The 14,097-nt window shown below is 41.0% G+C and overlaps 2 protein-coding genes across 2 annotated transcripts; both read left to right on the top strand.

The window, feature by feature from the left end:
* The first annotated feature begins 845 nt into the window (after nt 1-845).
* Nucleotides 846-4,284, top strand: LOC121953673 (olfactomedin-4-like). The gene is made up of 5 exons (XM_042500868.1): nt 846-902; nt 985-1,149; nt 2,978-3,190; nt 3,268-3,409; nt 3,494-4,284. The coding sequence occupies exons 1-5, from the start codon at nt 846-848 to the stop codon at nt 4,282-4,284; spliced, it is 1,368 nt and encodes a 455-aa protein (XP_042356802.1).
* Nucleotides 4,285-6,452: 2,168 nt separating this feature from the next.
* On the top strand, nt 6,453-13,793 carry rps6kl1 (ribosomal protein S6 kinase-like 1). Its single transcript, XM_042500867.1, has 11 exons — nt 6,453-6,611; nt 6,771-6,944; nt 7,285-7,409; nt 8,374-8,466; nt 8,566-8,613; nt 9,817-9,949; nt 10,052-11,485; nt 11,569-11,658; nt 12,812-12,894; nt 13,021-13,116; nt 13,258-13,793. The coding sequence occupies exons 2-11, from the start codon at nt 6,809-6,811 to the stop codon at nt 13,366-13,368; spliced, it is 2,349 nt and encodes a 782-aa protein (XP_042356801.1). The 5' UTR covers nt 6,453-6,611; nt 6,771-6,808; the 3' UTR covers nt 13,369-13,793.
* The last annotated feature ends 304 nt before the right edge of the window (nt 13,794-14,097 follow it).

The raw sequence follows: 14,097 nt of genomic DNA, 5'->3' as shown, positions 1-14,097 counted from the left end.
CAGATGTATGCTGACGACAACGTCATTTACACTCATGTGAGAGATGCTAAGCAAGTGGCTACAAAGCTCTCGTTAACATTTAAAAGTAAATTTACTAAGTGGCTAAACAATTCATGTCTTTGAATACAAAGAAAACAGTGACAGTGTACTTTGCCAATAAACAAAAACAAAATGTGTGTCTAAAGCTTAGTGTTGATGGACAGACAATTAAAACTGTAAATAAGGTCAAATACATGGGTTTGATTTTGGACTCCAATTTAACTTTTAAAAAAAAGTTCTGCTCTGAGCAAATGAGCAGAATCTTCTGATGTGCTCTAAACTAGGATCTGAACATCCCACTGTGTCAAACTTCCTTTGCACAATCTGCTTTTTCATCTACAGCCATCAAACGCTGGATATATGCTTCCAGCTGAGCTAAAACAGGTTTATTATCACCTCAATAATAAACTTTAAATAATAAAAGTGTGGATCAATGAATATAAGATCCAGTGTATTCAGTCCAACATGGCATCAATGAAGCTGTTAATATGGAAAAATATAAATAACATTTTGACACTACTCTACCTTCATCAGATTTAAGATGGACAGAGATGTAAGCCATCCCAAAGGTTTTTTTCAATAACTTAATACACTAAAACTTCTTGGTGGAAAAACACCCTGATCATAAACCATAAAACCGCAGTATCTTTAGGATAGTGTGTTAAACATACACACCTGCGCTGATCTCAAGGATGCAAATAAAATAATTATGACTGTGGGATGATGTCACATGCTCTCTCTTGGCCGGTAAGTGGTGTAAAACCCATAGACCAGAATAACTGAGACATCCTACCAGTATAGACACAATGCCTTTGACTCTGCTGCTACTCTTTTCCACACTGAGCCCTGCACTGGCTTGGCTTGTAAGTTTTAAAGATGGCTGTTATTCCTCATTAAATAGTATTCTGTGTAATGTCTAAATAAAGTAACTGAGTGTATTTACAGCCAATGGAAGACTGGGAGTCAGGGAATGTGACCACATCTGGTGGAGGAGCAGAGTGTGTTTGCAGCGTGTTCCTGCCTGACGGCACCTTCCCTGCTGATCGAGTGCAACACATGCAGCAAGTTACCACTGATCTTAGGCTGGAGGTTGAGATCCAAATGAACAAAGTAAGTATGAAAGATAATCCCCTGTGTTTTTCATGTTGTTTGGAAGTTTTAAATAAGAGCTCCAAATGAAAAAAAAAGTATCACAAGTAAAAGAAAAGAAAAAAGCTCTGTGCTGATTACAAACAGAATTAAAAAAATCCAGAGCCTCATGTTTTGCAATAAATATAAACAACTTAAAAGTATTATAAAAGTAAATTATACAGGCAAAATTTTATTTGTACATGGATACTGTAAATTATGCTTTTAATTTACTTCATGTTTTTTGATATATATGTTAATGTATCTATTTTCAAACTTATCTGCCTGTGCATTGTGTAATACAGTAATTACCCTTCTATATTTATTCATTTATCTTTGTTTTTTGGTTGGTACTTTTATATTTGTATCTTCCTGTACATTTTTTCTTAGGGCTATCTTTATAGTAGGCATTAACAGCGTGAATCAAATTCATTGTGTTACCATACTTGGGAAAAAAAATCATTCTCATTTTGTTTACTATTTCCTAAGTAACTTGTCATTATGTAACATTTAATACCAAATATAAGACACTTTTGTAATGATCAGTCATTAAAAATGTTGCCAAGAATCATGGGCAGCCACAGATCCTTTGGAGTAAAAACTGATACAGAATATATTTGCATTGTGCTTCTTTTGTGGTTATGTTATTAAAGATAAAATCTTATGATGGCTATAAGGTGGGATGAAGTTGGACATTGATCACAACCCAGCTCTTGGGGTGGACAAAAGAAGGAGACACAAGGGTAAAATTAACCAATAAAATGATTTAGCTACTAAAAGTAATCCAAACAAATCAACAAATTGCACAAATAGGTAGGAGAACTGTGTAGAGTCAGTAGGATAAGGAGTGGATGAGCGAGAATGTGCTGTAGAAATGTTGTGCTGCAAAAACAAAGGAAGCAAAGCTAAGCAAAAATGTGGTGAGGATGTCTGCCAGGCAAAGCCTGCCTGCTGCTGCTCTTATGTGCATGAGGCACAGCAGGCCAAGGTGTGTCCTATGACTCTGATTGGACTCATCAGCTTTTCTGTCCTAGAAGGACTCAACAATCAGCACTAGCAAAGGAAAGAAGCAAAGAAACCTAGCAGAAGTTCCCAATAGTTACAGGAAAAAAACATTTCCATTTTTATTTTTTATACACTATCAATCTTACGCATTTATTTTTTTATTTCATATTTTTCATTTATATTAAATTGTATTTATTTATTTTTTTGTCTTGTGTATATTTGCATATTACATATGGTTAGGCAATGTATTGCTTGTTTTTTTGAAAATCTAATTAAGTGTAAAAAAAAGTGAGAAAAGATTTTTAAAAAATCAATTATCACTGGGAATATTCCCAACAACTAATTTACCTATAAACAGAAGATAATACTTAGACTGGTCAAATAGTTTAAATGTACTAAAATACTAAACAAACAACTGAGCACCGTTTTAGTCTGTACAGTAAAACATTGTCCAAAAAAAATGTGTATAAGAGCCTTTTGAAATTGTTAATGAGATTTTAAACAGCCAAATCGAATTTCAGATTCTATTGAAATATATGTCACATTGCACTGTGCATTTTGAACTTAAGACATTTTCATACAAAACATGAAACCAGCTCACTAAATAAAAGCTGACAAATAACATTTGTTGAAAACAATATTCTTCAGGAAAATAAATCTTTAGAACATGCAACAATTATTACAATGAAATTTTAATTGCGACCTTTATAGACGAGCGACTAGAGCAGACTTCTCACATCCCTCATCATTACATGCAACTGACAGTAACTGCTTCACAGTATTCTGATGAGTGCGTCTTTTTTAGCTCATACACGACGGAGGCAAACTGGATATCTTCTTAGAGGCACTGATGGACCTGACTGTGAGAGTGGCCATGATGGAGAGCAGTCCTGACAACTACATCAAGCTAGACTTTGAGCTGCTCAGGATCGAGCTCAGGGAGTTTGAGGCTCTGGTGTCTCAGCTCAAAGACTCCCTCAACTCCTCCTCACCCATGCTCGACAGTCTGTATACGGAGGTGAGAAGACAAGACCAAGAATTTACTGCTTTTAACGCCTTACCTGTCATAATAGTAACTGTGTTTGTTTGTGCCAGATCCACAACATGACCCTCATTGTGAACCAACTGGAGACATTCGACAAGAGCAACCTGGAAGTGATCCGCATTGAGTTTGCTAAGCTGCAGAAGAAGCTAGAAGAGTGCCAGAAGGAGGTGGAGTTCATCCAGCCAGATATTGGTAAGACTCACCAGCCAGTCCTTTTTTCCCAGTAGCTCATCAAGCAGGTTGCATGTGACGGTGATCGTTTTCTTTTCTTCACAGGTAACTGCAATCACACAGGAATCACAAGCGTCAGCATGCCTACAGTCATCCAAGTGAATGCTCATTTGATCCCAGGATACCAGTATGGGGGCTGGGGTAAAGACTCCAAACCAGTTCGAGGCTATGAGTCAATGTACTGGTACGGTGCGTACAGTAGTCCTTCTGTTTATGAATTCTACTTGTACTCTAATTATGACAAACTCCTTCAGAGATCCTCCTTCACGCACCACGCATTGCCACAAGGCTACGAAGGCACTGGTAATAATTACATTGTCCATGGTAACGCTGTATATTACCAGGCTGCCAACCCATTCAGAATGTCCAAATTAAATCTGACCAACTCTGTTTATAGTCACAGAGAACTCACAAAAGCAAGCGAAAGATTCACCTACACCTATTCACCAAACCAGTATCTGGACTTTTCAGCTGATGAGAAAGGATTGTGGGTAATGTATGCCACAGAGGAGGCCAAGGGTAAAATTGTCATTGCTAAAATCGATGAAAAATCATTCGGTATTGAGGATGAATGGACCACTGGTGCTTTCAAGCCTCAAGTAGGGAATGCTTTCATGGTTTGTGGAGTTATGTATGCAACCAGGCCAGGGGATCTGAAGACAGAGGAAATCTATTACTCATATGACACCAAGACCGGAGAGGAGAAGTACATGAGTATTCCCCTTCAGAAATTCCAAGAGAAATTTGTCAACCTGCACTACAATCCCACTGATCAGAGGCTTTACATGTACAGTAACGGCTATTATGCGTCATACAACGTGAGGTTTAACAAATAATGATGCCTCTTGTTATTGATCTGCTGTATTGTGATTGATACAAATGATCATCATTACTGACTTTCTCTGCTATCTTTGCACTTTGTTCTATACTTTTGTTTCTGGAATAAAATCAAAATTGAGCATTCAAATCAGTGTCTTGTGTTTTTTTTTACTATTTGTATACGTTACTCACCCTGTGTTGCACTGAATTCATGAATAAAATGTTGTTTTCTTGCATGCCACCACACCAAAAATGAATGGAAAATTGGAGAAAAAAATCTGATGAACTGGAGTAAAAGGTGACTGTGTTTAACAGCAGCAAAACTATATCAAAATCTTATCTATGCTCTCTTTAAGGTCAGATTCTATTGACAAAACAGTCATTTTACCTCACTGAATATGGGAGCTGCTGGTTGGTAGTTTGTGTAACTTTGCTGACTCCCAAGAAACCATTTAAAAGAGTCTTTCCCAAACCTCTCCTCGAGTACCACAAGCCCTGCATGATTTAGATCTCTCCCTGCTCCAACACAGCTGATTCAAATAATCAACTCCTGATAAACTCCTGAAGCTGCCTGATGACAGACTGACCATTTAATTCAGCTGTGTTGGAGAAGGGAGAGTCCAATACCCCTCTCCTATCGAAGTTAGTTCTTGCATAAAGGTTTTACGGGGGGCACCATAATCATAAAAAACAAACTAACTGATCCAGGCAGCAGTAGAGAGTAGCTCCCATGTTCCGCAAGGTAAAATTACTGTTTTTGTCAATGCAGTCTCACCTTGAAGAAAGCAAACAAGGAAAGGGAAAGGGCTGTTTGTTTGGAGATGTTTGTTTATAATTTTGCTATTGTTAAACATGGACCCCTATGACTTCAATTTACGAGGATTTTTTTCCTTTTTTGGATTCTTCTGTAACTGTGTAGGCATATGAGAAAAACAAATTCACAAATGCTGTGTAACACAGGGTGAATAATAGATATGCAAATGTTCATTTTTGTGGGTGCATTATTCCTTTGAACTGACCTGAACCCCCCCCCCCGCTATCTTTTTTTTTGGATAAGGTTGCAGCATCTGATACATTGCTGGAGCTTCCACCCCCTTCTGTAAGCCGGCCCTCCCTTGGGGAAGTAACGACTCTCCTTTGTGCTGTGGCTGGAGCCTGGCTCCATCTGGTACCAACACCCAGCAGATTATGGCTTCTGGGCACTGTGACCCCTGTATTCATAGTTGACGGCAGACGTCAAAGAAATATTAAAGCTTATAATTTCACAAACTGGGCACTTTTGATGTGGAATTCAACAACACTAAAAGCTAAGCACAATCCATCTTGGAAGTAGAAGTCAGGATTGAAAATGGCCTTCAGTCAGTGCACACAAAAACAGTACTGTCTCTTTAAAGCGACCAGCATCTGTTAGGATGAGAGGGGGGAAGTGAGCGCCTTGTGTGAAATGGTACCCTAAAGTGACATCATGCTCAGCCAATCAGCAGCCTCGCCTGAGCTCTCTCCTCCTCCCCTGCTCCAGGGATGAGTGTTGAGGCTGCTGTAGACACGGGCTGCTGCTGCTGCCGCTGCTGATGCTGCTTCTGGGGTGGAGGACATGCTGGCCTCACATCAGGTACAGTGTGTGTATCAGTGAGCGTGCATCCTGTGCTATTTGTTCATCTATTTATCATGGTGGATTGTGAACTTATTGGCTGTGGAAGTGCATGTTGAGAAGATGGAAGAGACTGAAGATGGCTTTGTGTGTTTCATAACATTCCTTAGAGAGGATGTCGCCTCCATGACTGTAACCAGGATGGTGTGTGTGTGTGTATGTATGATGTTTTTGTTTCAGTCTGTAGCAAAAATATATATATATTTTGCATTAATGGGAATTTTTTTTAAGTCAGCATTAGCCTCCACCAAAATAATCCACTTCATGTGATTTTAGATAGTGTGTGGGTTGGTGTCACATAAGTGTATCTACAGTGCAGCATATTATTGGGATAAAATGATAAAATTTTGTGTATTGACACTTTTTCCAGTGTAATCTTTAGGTTTCCATCAGGCTGTAGGGATACACCACTTTGTCATTTACCTGAGACACATGACAATGTGCCTCAGTGCTCTGAGTCATCTCCCTGTCATCTTGCAAATGTGCTTCTTTCCATTCATCAGAAATAGTAGGCACATGCTTGTGCTCACTTCCTGTGCTGGTCTGGAGGTTAACTCTTTGTTTCCGCTGGCTCAGATAATCATGCTGTGCTCTAAAGACCTGAGCCTTGGAGTCACTGGGGGCAGACACACAGCGAGCCCAGTGACAACAGACAGAGATGTGTCCTGCTGTTGATAAGACAAAGGAACAAAGGTGAGAAAACTCTTCGAGAGCAGCCGTGTGATTCACTCACAGCGGCTTAGGATTCACTTTCTGTTTTGTTTAAAGAGACAGCTTGTTCAAACCTCGACTTTCTGCCATGTCGAAATTAAGTCCAGCTGAATCATGTCTAACTTTTTATTCTGTGCTCAGGCCCATCTGGTCCTCAGCAGGTCCAAAACAAGACAGCGATGGCAAAGAGAGATTACCTGGTGGAGGCGGCCAAGCAGATCCGCATGGCACTGGACAGTGAGGTCAGCGAGGACTATGAGGCAGCTTTCAGTTACTATAAGAACGGTGTGGACTTGCTGCTGAATGGGGTTCAGTGTAAGTCAATCACATTTAGCCTTTCACACATGTATACAGTATAATGCTGTGTGATAATGACCAATTCCAAAAGGCGTGTTTGCACAAGACATGTGATGGGAGCATGTGAATAAAAACAGGAAGTCAGAAACCAAAGGTTAACCACAGATTTCCTCACTGGTCACACATTTCCCCCACAGTCTGATTAGTTAGTGGTGTGGAACCAAACCTTATCTGAGATAAAGGCTAAGGTTTAGTCAGGACAGAGTCTTAACTGGACTGTTAGATTTCGTCATTTCACACAGCTACAACATTTGTCTTTGTTTTTACTGGTGTCTCATAAAGCTTATCTGTTTTACAGTGGACCCAAACAAGGATCGTAGGGAGGCTGTGAAGAGGAAGACAACTCAGTATCTGAAGAGAGCTGAAGAAATCTTCATAACACATCTGCAGGACAACCTCGGGAAGGGGAGCTCTCATTTAGGGGTAAGACTGTCATACTCTACTGTCAGTTACAAAATGTTAACCTTTCCTGCATCAGTATATGGTGGAAATTGCTCTAAGTCCTCCGCTACTTTTATAATTTTATTTAGACAAATACACATGTTCTACATATTGAAGGAGTTGTGTCCCCTGTGTCCTTACTGAAATCTACACCTATGTCTCTGAATGTACACTGAATGTAACTCCAGTGTAGGATTGAGGCATTTTTAGTTTTCACATTAAGTCTTATATTCAGTAAGTTGCATTAAAATGTCAGCATTCATTTTACCTTTTAAGAGCTGAAGAACATAACAGAGCATGTCCTTTAATGCTTCTTACATTAGATGAAACATTCAGTACCTGTCTGTCTCACACAAAGGCAAGGAGAGTTTATTTATATAGTACATTTTAGCATCAAGGCAATACAAAGTGATCTATATAAAAACATCAGAGTGCAAAAGAAACACATTAAAAAAGAACATTTGAATGCAACTTAAAAACAGGCGTTTAAGAGCGAGAGTAGAAAATATAAGCAAGTAAAATAATCAAGACGTATAAAATACAAAAATTACAAAACAAGGTAAAATAGAATAAGACAGGTATAAAATACAGAAAATAAAAACAAGGCAGAATAGAAAATGACAGGTACAAAATACAGGAAATAAAAACAATGTGAAATAGAATATGACAGGTATAAAATACAAAAAAATAAAGTTACAGTGCAGTGTAAGAAATGAATCAATATTTGATTTAACAGAAAGCAGAAGCGAACAGAAAAGCATTCAGCCTTGATTTAGAGGAATGTAAAGTAAAAGTGGACCTGCAGTTTTCTTGGAGTCTTATTCATTGCAAATACTGTGTAAAAAATGTATTGTTTACAATGTGCTTTGTTGACTATCTGTTACTATCTACTGTCTATACTAGTGCACTAGTTGTAGCTAACAGCGTCTGCGGCTTTCATCGTCAGGGTTACAGCAGTCTGAGATTCCGTCCAATCAGACACTTGAGTTCGCCTGTGGAGGATCTGGAGATGTGCAAGGTGGTGGGAGTGACTGATAAGGTAATGCTGTAACACTTACCACCTTTGTGTTTCCATATCAGTGTTGTCTTTCTTTATTGACACTCTTTGATGTTATTAATTTTTTATTCCTGATTAAAGGTCCTGATTGTCCAAAGTATGGTCAACAAGGAGACATTTGTTGTAAAGGTGAGTATTCTTCCACAGTATCACACTGACGGAAACCAGAGGTGCAGTCTAGAGTATAATACATTTAAATTAAAGACAGCTCCATTGATAGCAGAGATGTTTTGGGGGTTGTCGTCTGGCGGCAAGCCAGGCCTTGTATTCTGTGGCAGGACAGTCGATGGGAGCTCTCTCCATCCTGTCTCCCTGAGTATCATCCAGCATTGATCTGCCTGAAAGCTCTCACCCTTTTAGGCAGTGCAAGTGCACCTCAGATTTCAGTGACCAGAGAGACGTGGTAATTTCTAAAGGGGCAATCCAAGCAGTCTTTTTTTCTGTTAACCATGTCTGGTTTAATATTAATATTAAAGGGACAGTTTGTATGAGGTTCCTATACATAGTGTATTACACAGTGGATGTCAGCTGGCACGCCTCCAGTTTGGAGAAGCAGGTCGGAGTCCGACATGGAAGCTAAGAAATGTACTGCTGTGGAGAGGTCAGCAAAAAAAAAAAAAAAAAAAAATTGTAGCCACCTAAAAAAATCAGTCTAGGGGAAGGCTATATTTAGATTATTTTCACTGCTTTAGCTTGCTGTCAGACAACGACTTCCAGTGAGGGAACTGAAGGCCAGACTCCATTATGTGTTTGAACACAGGAGCTGCTGTTCTTCCACTGCCTCATACAGTTATTTTGTTTGTGTTATTGTGTGACTTTTGGTTAATCTGAACTAACCCTTTTAAACACCAAAATCACACAATAAAGCAAACTAACTAACTGATCAAAGCAACAGTGCACAAGCAGCTCCTATGCTCCGTGAGCTAAAATAACTGTTTTTGTAGACGGATTCTTGTGGCTTTGACAAGAGCATAGAAACTGAGGTCGTGAACAGCCTTCCTGTAGGAAGAGGCTGTCTGACATTAAGGTAAAGCAGTGAAAATACTCTAAATAAAGCATACACTTAAAAAGATATGGATTTTTTTAGATGGGACTTTTTTCGGTGGCTGAAATAGGTTTTGCTGCCACCCCCATCTCCAACAGTACATTGCTTGGCTTCTGTGTCGGTACTCCAGCCTGCTTCTCCAAACTGGGGACGTGCTGGCTGGCATCTTCTGTATGTAACACACCGACTATGGATAACTACCTCATACACTGAAAAAAATCCAAACTATTCCTTTAATATGTGCATTTTCTAAAAACAATAGTCATTGAGAGTGTGTGTTCTTGCAGAGTCTGGTCAAGTCGAGCTGGGAGAGCAGGGACCAGCCAACCATCATTCCTCAGGGGGTGCCATACATGGTTAAGCTGCTAAGATATTACGTCAGCGAGGATGCTGTTTACCTGCATCTTGAGCATATCAAAGGTAAGCTGTCACTGCTCTGTCCTCAGTGCTCAGCTGGGAAATGTCGGACTGATATTGAAGCTTGCATGTGCACCGATGTCTAATCTAATGTTTCTTTCCTAGGTGGGAGGCTCTTCTCCAAGCTGCTCAAGCTTAGGAACGAGAAGGCCAAGGAACACCCAGAATGCTTCACTTCTGGCCAGCACAGCATCAAACTGAAGACCAGCCACACCTCACCCACCATCAGCACAGACTACCAGCACAAAAGCGAAGGGAGCGCAGGAGTGATTCCACAGAAATTAATCGATGAGAGCCCGGACATGGACTTTGCCACCTCATGGGATGAGACCCAGCAGCAACTGGAGAGCTGTGGGACTCACTCCTACATTGAGGAGACGGGTTGTCTGCAGAACACACGCTCCGCAGCATCATTTTATACCAAGCTTGATCGGTTAAGTCTGAATTCAGGCCCATCTAGGACAAAAGTAAACGCCCGCATCCATCCACCAGCTCCCAGTTTGTGTTTGCACTCCAGTGAAACTCAGGAACAGCCCGCTCTTCCTCTCTCTTGTGCCCGTGTCAGTCAGGCTCTCGGTGTCATGTCAGAACTCCATAAAAACAAAGCTGGGATGGGACTCACAGAGTGCAGCTCTGAGTTTGAAGCGGCTTGGAAAGCCGCGGATCCAGCACAAAACTGTGAGCAAATAAACCCCTATGCAGTGACTGACAGTCATTCAAATAGCACGCTAGGACAAACACCACCTCATACAAATCAGACCTCATTCATAAAATCGCCAAACAGTGAAAATAATGGTCTGAGTTCCTCCCCTGCCATTTTGCATCTTCCTCTCCATTGCCAAACCCAGATCCGTGGCAGGGCATCATGGGATACCAACGGCTCTCACCAAGGATCTGTTTTGAGCTGTAACTCCGCAGATGTGATTGCAGACTCAAAGCAGGACAGCAGCCCCACTTCAGAGGAAAGAAACGGCATGGTAGTCATCAGGAGCACAGACAGAGCAGTATTTTCTGAGCACACAGACACAAGGAGCACCTCGGACAGCTCCTGGCCTTCCTCTGCCCCCCTCTGCCACAGCATCGCAGCAAAACAGGGGACGTTTTCAGGGCTCCCCCTGGCCCTCTCAGGGGTGAAGGGGGAAACACAATCCAGTGAGGGTGTGGAGGACGCCTGCGACTTGCAGAGTTCGACAGAGAAGGTGGCACCTGGAAAAGAGCGATCATTTTTGAGCTGGTTCTCCTCTGGCCCTCCTGGAGCTCCTCCCCACAGGAGCAAAGAGGATGCTTTCCTTAAATCAGGGAGCTCGGAGGGGCAGGGGGAGGACCAGATCATAGAGGTGGATGGATGGTGCCACCTGCCTCCGATCCCTGTGAAGTCCTCCGGGTCGACAGAGAAGGCCATGCAGACCTGTTGGGGGCTTCCAGAGGCAGAGGTTCGTGTTTGGGGGGCTCAGATCCTGCTGGCACTAGAAAGTCTGCATCAGCAAGGCATCCTGTGTCGGGACCTCAACCCTAGAAATGTTCTGCTCACCAGCAACGGTGAGTTCATCCAATGCCTTTAAAAGTTTGTGTGTGGAAAACTAATACTTTTTTGATTTTGATCAAACATAATGTTTTCACAGGAAAGGTGTGTTTGACTTTTTTCGGACAGTGGAGTGAGGTTCAGTCAGAGATCAGCTCCAAAGCCATGGAACAGATGTACTGTGCTCCAGGTAAAAAATATGCATTTCTGTTCAGGGGGGTCAAAGAGGGCACAGACAATGTTTTTGTACTTTTAGTATACATAAGGTGCCAGAGTGCATGACACAGCATTAAAATAGAGCTTGTTTATTGAAAAAAATGTCCTAAAATCCTAGAAACATGTAAGTGCTGCAAATGACCCCAGGCCCCCTGTCATTTTGCAAAAGTGCCCCCCAAGTAAAGCCAGTTGAGTATACACACTTGGCATACAGTAAAAGTGCAACCGCGGCGATCGATGCCACTACATCTTACTCTCTGCACCAGCGTTTCCCAAAACTCTCCTCAAGTACCACAAGTCCTGCATGTTTCAGCCCTCTCCCTGCTGCATCACAGCTGATTAAAATGATGGGCTCGTTATCAAGGAGTTCATAGATTTTGGGAAGGGAAAAAGTGGCATTGCCAATTTTAAAAATGTTGTATTTAAATATATATATATTTGCATACTGGGGTACCTAAATAGTCTTGAAATTGTTAACACATTATAAACACTCTAACTTTGGAAATGGTGATAGACGTAAGTACATGTGTTTATTCACTCATGATTTAATTGTATCATTTAATTTCTTGGTGTAATTTCATAAAATCAGTGTGTGATTTTACTTATCTCCAATTGTTCTTAGGGCGTTAAAATGAGGAATATAATTATCACAGTCTTATTTTTTTTTTTTAAGTTTTCTATGTTTTGAAATAACTGACTTGATCTTTTGTGATTTGTAATCATATTGGCAATATGTATGTAAAGCGGATCATGGCCTGGGTGGGTCTATAAGACTGGATTTGGAAATAGATTTAGACTCTCATTCATCATTCATCTCAAGAACTCATTTGAAATTTTGTTTTCTTTGCATTAAAGCCAGCGGTAGGTGGTGATGCTGAAGTATGTGTGAATGAGGGGCCCAAATTGTAAAATTTTGTCCCCCTGTCCATAATTCCTGGTGACTGGCCTGTTACTGTAATCTGAAAACAGTGGCTGTTTCTTAGTGTAATCTGCCACCTAGTGGCAAGATTAAGCTGGTCCACGTTACTCTGACTAAGAGATCAAGTGCTGCACATTGACATCAAAATGAACGAACAAAAAATGTTGCACAAGAATACAACTGAACTCACCTGATTGTATGTTGACAGAGATTGGTGGCGTGTCCAGGGTCACAGAGGCTTGTGATTGGTGGAGTCTCGGGTCTTTGCTGTTTGAACTCCTAACAGGAATGGTAAGCAAAGGCTTTATAAGCGTGAGGTTTTTTAACAGAGTAAAGCCTGCAACATTGTCATTTTGCACCACACCTGTAAACTCTGGCACTGGGTCATGGTTTTGTGTCTGCTCACTGTGCCTCCAGCCTCTGTGGCAGCTCCACCCTGCAGGAATCCACTCTCACACCCAGCTGATCATCCCCAACCACCTGAGCGCTGCAGCTGCGTCTCTGCTCACTGAGGTTAGATTTAAGGCTGGAAACACATGCAGGGCTTCTCTTCAAAACATTGTGTTCATCATCATTAAATCCTACACACACACACACACACACACTGTGATTTTATCTTACAGTATCTCCTCTCTCCATTCTGCTGCTCCACAGTTACTTCAGTTTGATGCTGGCTACCGCTTGGGTTCTGGAGGTGGAGGCGTGAGTGACATCAAGTGTCATCCCTTCTTCAGCAGTGTTTCCTGGAAAGCTCTGAGCTGCTAGGACTGAGGTGCAGCTGCTGCACCTCAGTCCTGCACTGGAATTGAAGTTCAAGCGCTGAATCCTCAAGTGGTCAAAATGAATGCAGTACCAGATCCCTGGTTTTCTTTGCATTTTGTGCTTCCCAAAGAAAAATGACAATAAAAACTGAAACTTGAACAAAACTGGTAAACCATGTCCCTTCCAAAACATGAAACAAATGGATTTATTTTACCTCCAAAACTCAGATATGATGGGAATTTTATCTTTGATGCAATTTTGGTATATCTAAATTTTATAGTATACAGGCATATTATAAACTACGCATGCAAACTGATGCCACTTAAGCCTAAATTTCTGACAATTACAAATGTTTGGATTGTCTACCATTAAATATTGTATACGAACAATGATATTACGCAATAAATTGTTCCCCTTTTACTGATCCATTTATCTTTTGAGGCCTCTGTGTGTCATAACTGCTCAACAGGATATGCATGACCATTTAAAATAGATCACTGTAGGGTGGGACTTTTTGCGTAGGGATGGTTCGGATTTTGCGAATTGGGGTTGTATCGAGTACCTATCAATAGTCAGTGTATTACACACAGTAGGTGTCAGTCAAAATCCCAGTTTTGGAGAAACGGGCTAGAGTCTGACAAGGAAGCTAAGGAATGTACTGGATGGAGGTTAACAAGAAAACAAAGTCTTTTTTTTGTATTAATATTATAATCTTTCACCCATCTTCGCACT

This window comes from Plectropomus leopardus, chromosome 14, assembly GCF_008729295.1.
Source record: "Plectropomus leopardus isolate mb chromosome 14, YSFRI_Pleo_2.0, whole genome shotgun sequence".
Taxonomy (NCBI): Eukaryota; Metazoa; Chordata; class Actinopteri; order Perciformes; family Serranidae; genus Plectropomus; species Plectropomus leopardus.
This window is presented reverse-complemented; position numbering and strand designations above follow the sequence as displayed.

What these genes read in the sequence shown, in the direction of transcription:
- rps6kl1 (XM_042500867.1), top strand. Translation starts at nt 6,809, where the DNA reads ATGGCAAAGAGAGATTACCTGGTGGAGGCGGCCAAGCAGATCCGCATG. An exon ending in GCTGCTGAATGGGGTTCAGT is followed by an intron (nt 6,945 to 7,284) that starts GTAAGTCAATCA and finishes TCTGTTTTACAG; the next exon opens with TGGACCCAAACAAGGATCGT. An exon ending in AGGGGAGCTCTCATTTAGGG is followed by an intron (nt 7,410 to 8,373) that starts GTAAGACTGTCA and finishes TTTCATCGTCAG; the next exon opens with GGTTACAGCAGTCTGAGATT.
- LOC121953673 (XM_042500868.1), top strand. Translation starts at nt 846, where the DNA reads ATGCCTTTGACTCTGCTGCTACTCTTTTCCACACTGAGCCCTGCACTG. An exon ending in GCCCTGCACTGGCTTGGCTT is followed by an intron (nt 903 to 984) that starts GTAAGTTTTAAA and finishes GTGTATTTACAG; the next exon opens with CCAATGGAAGACTGGGAGTC. An exon ending in GTTCATCCAGCCAGATATTG is followed by an intron (nt 3,410 to 3,493) that starts GTAAGACTCACC and finishes TTTTCTTCACAG; the next exon opens with GTAACTGCAATCACACAGGA.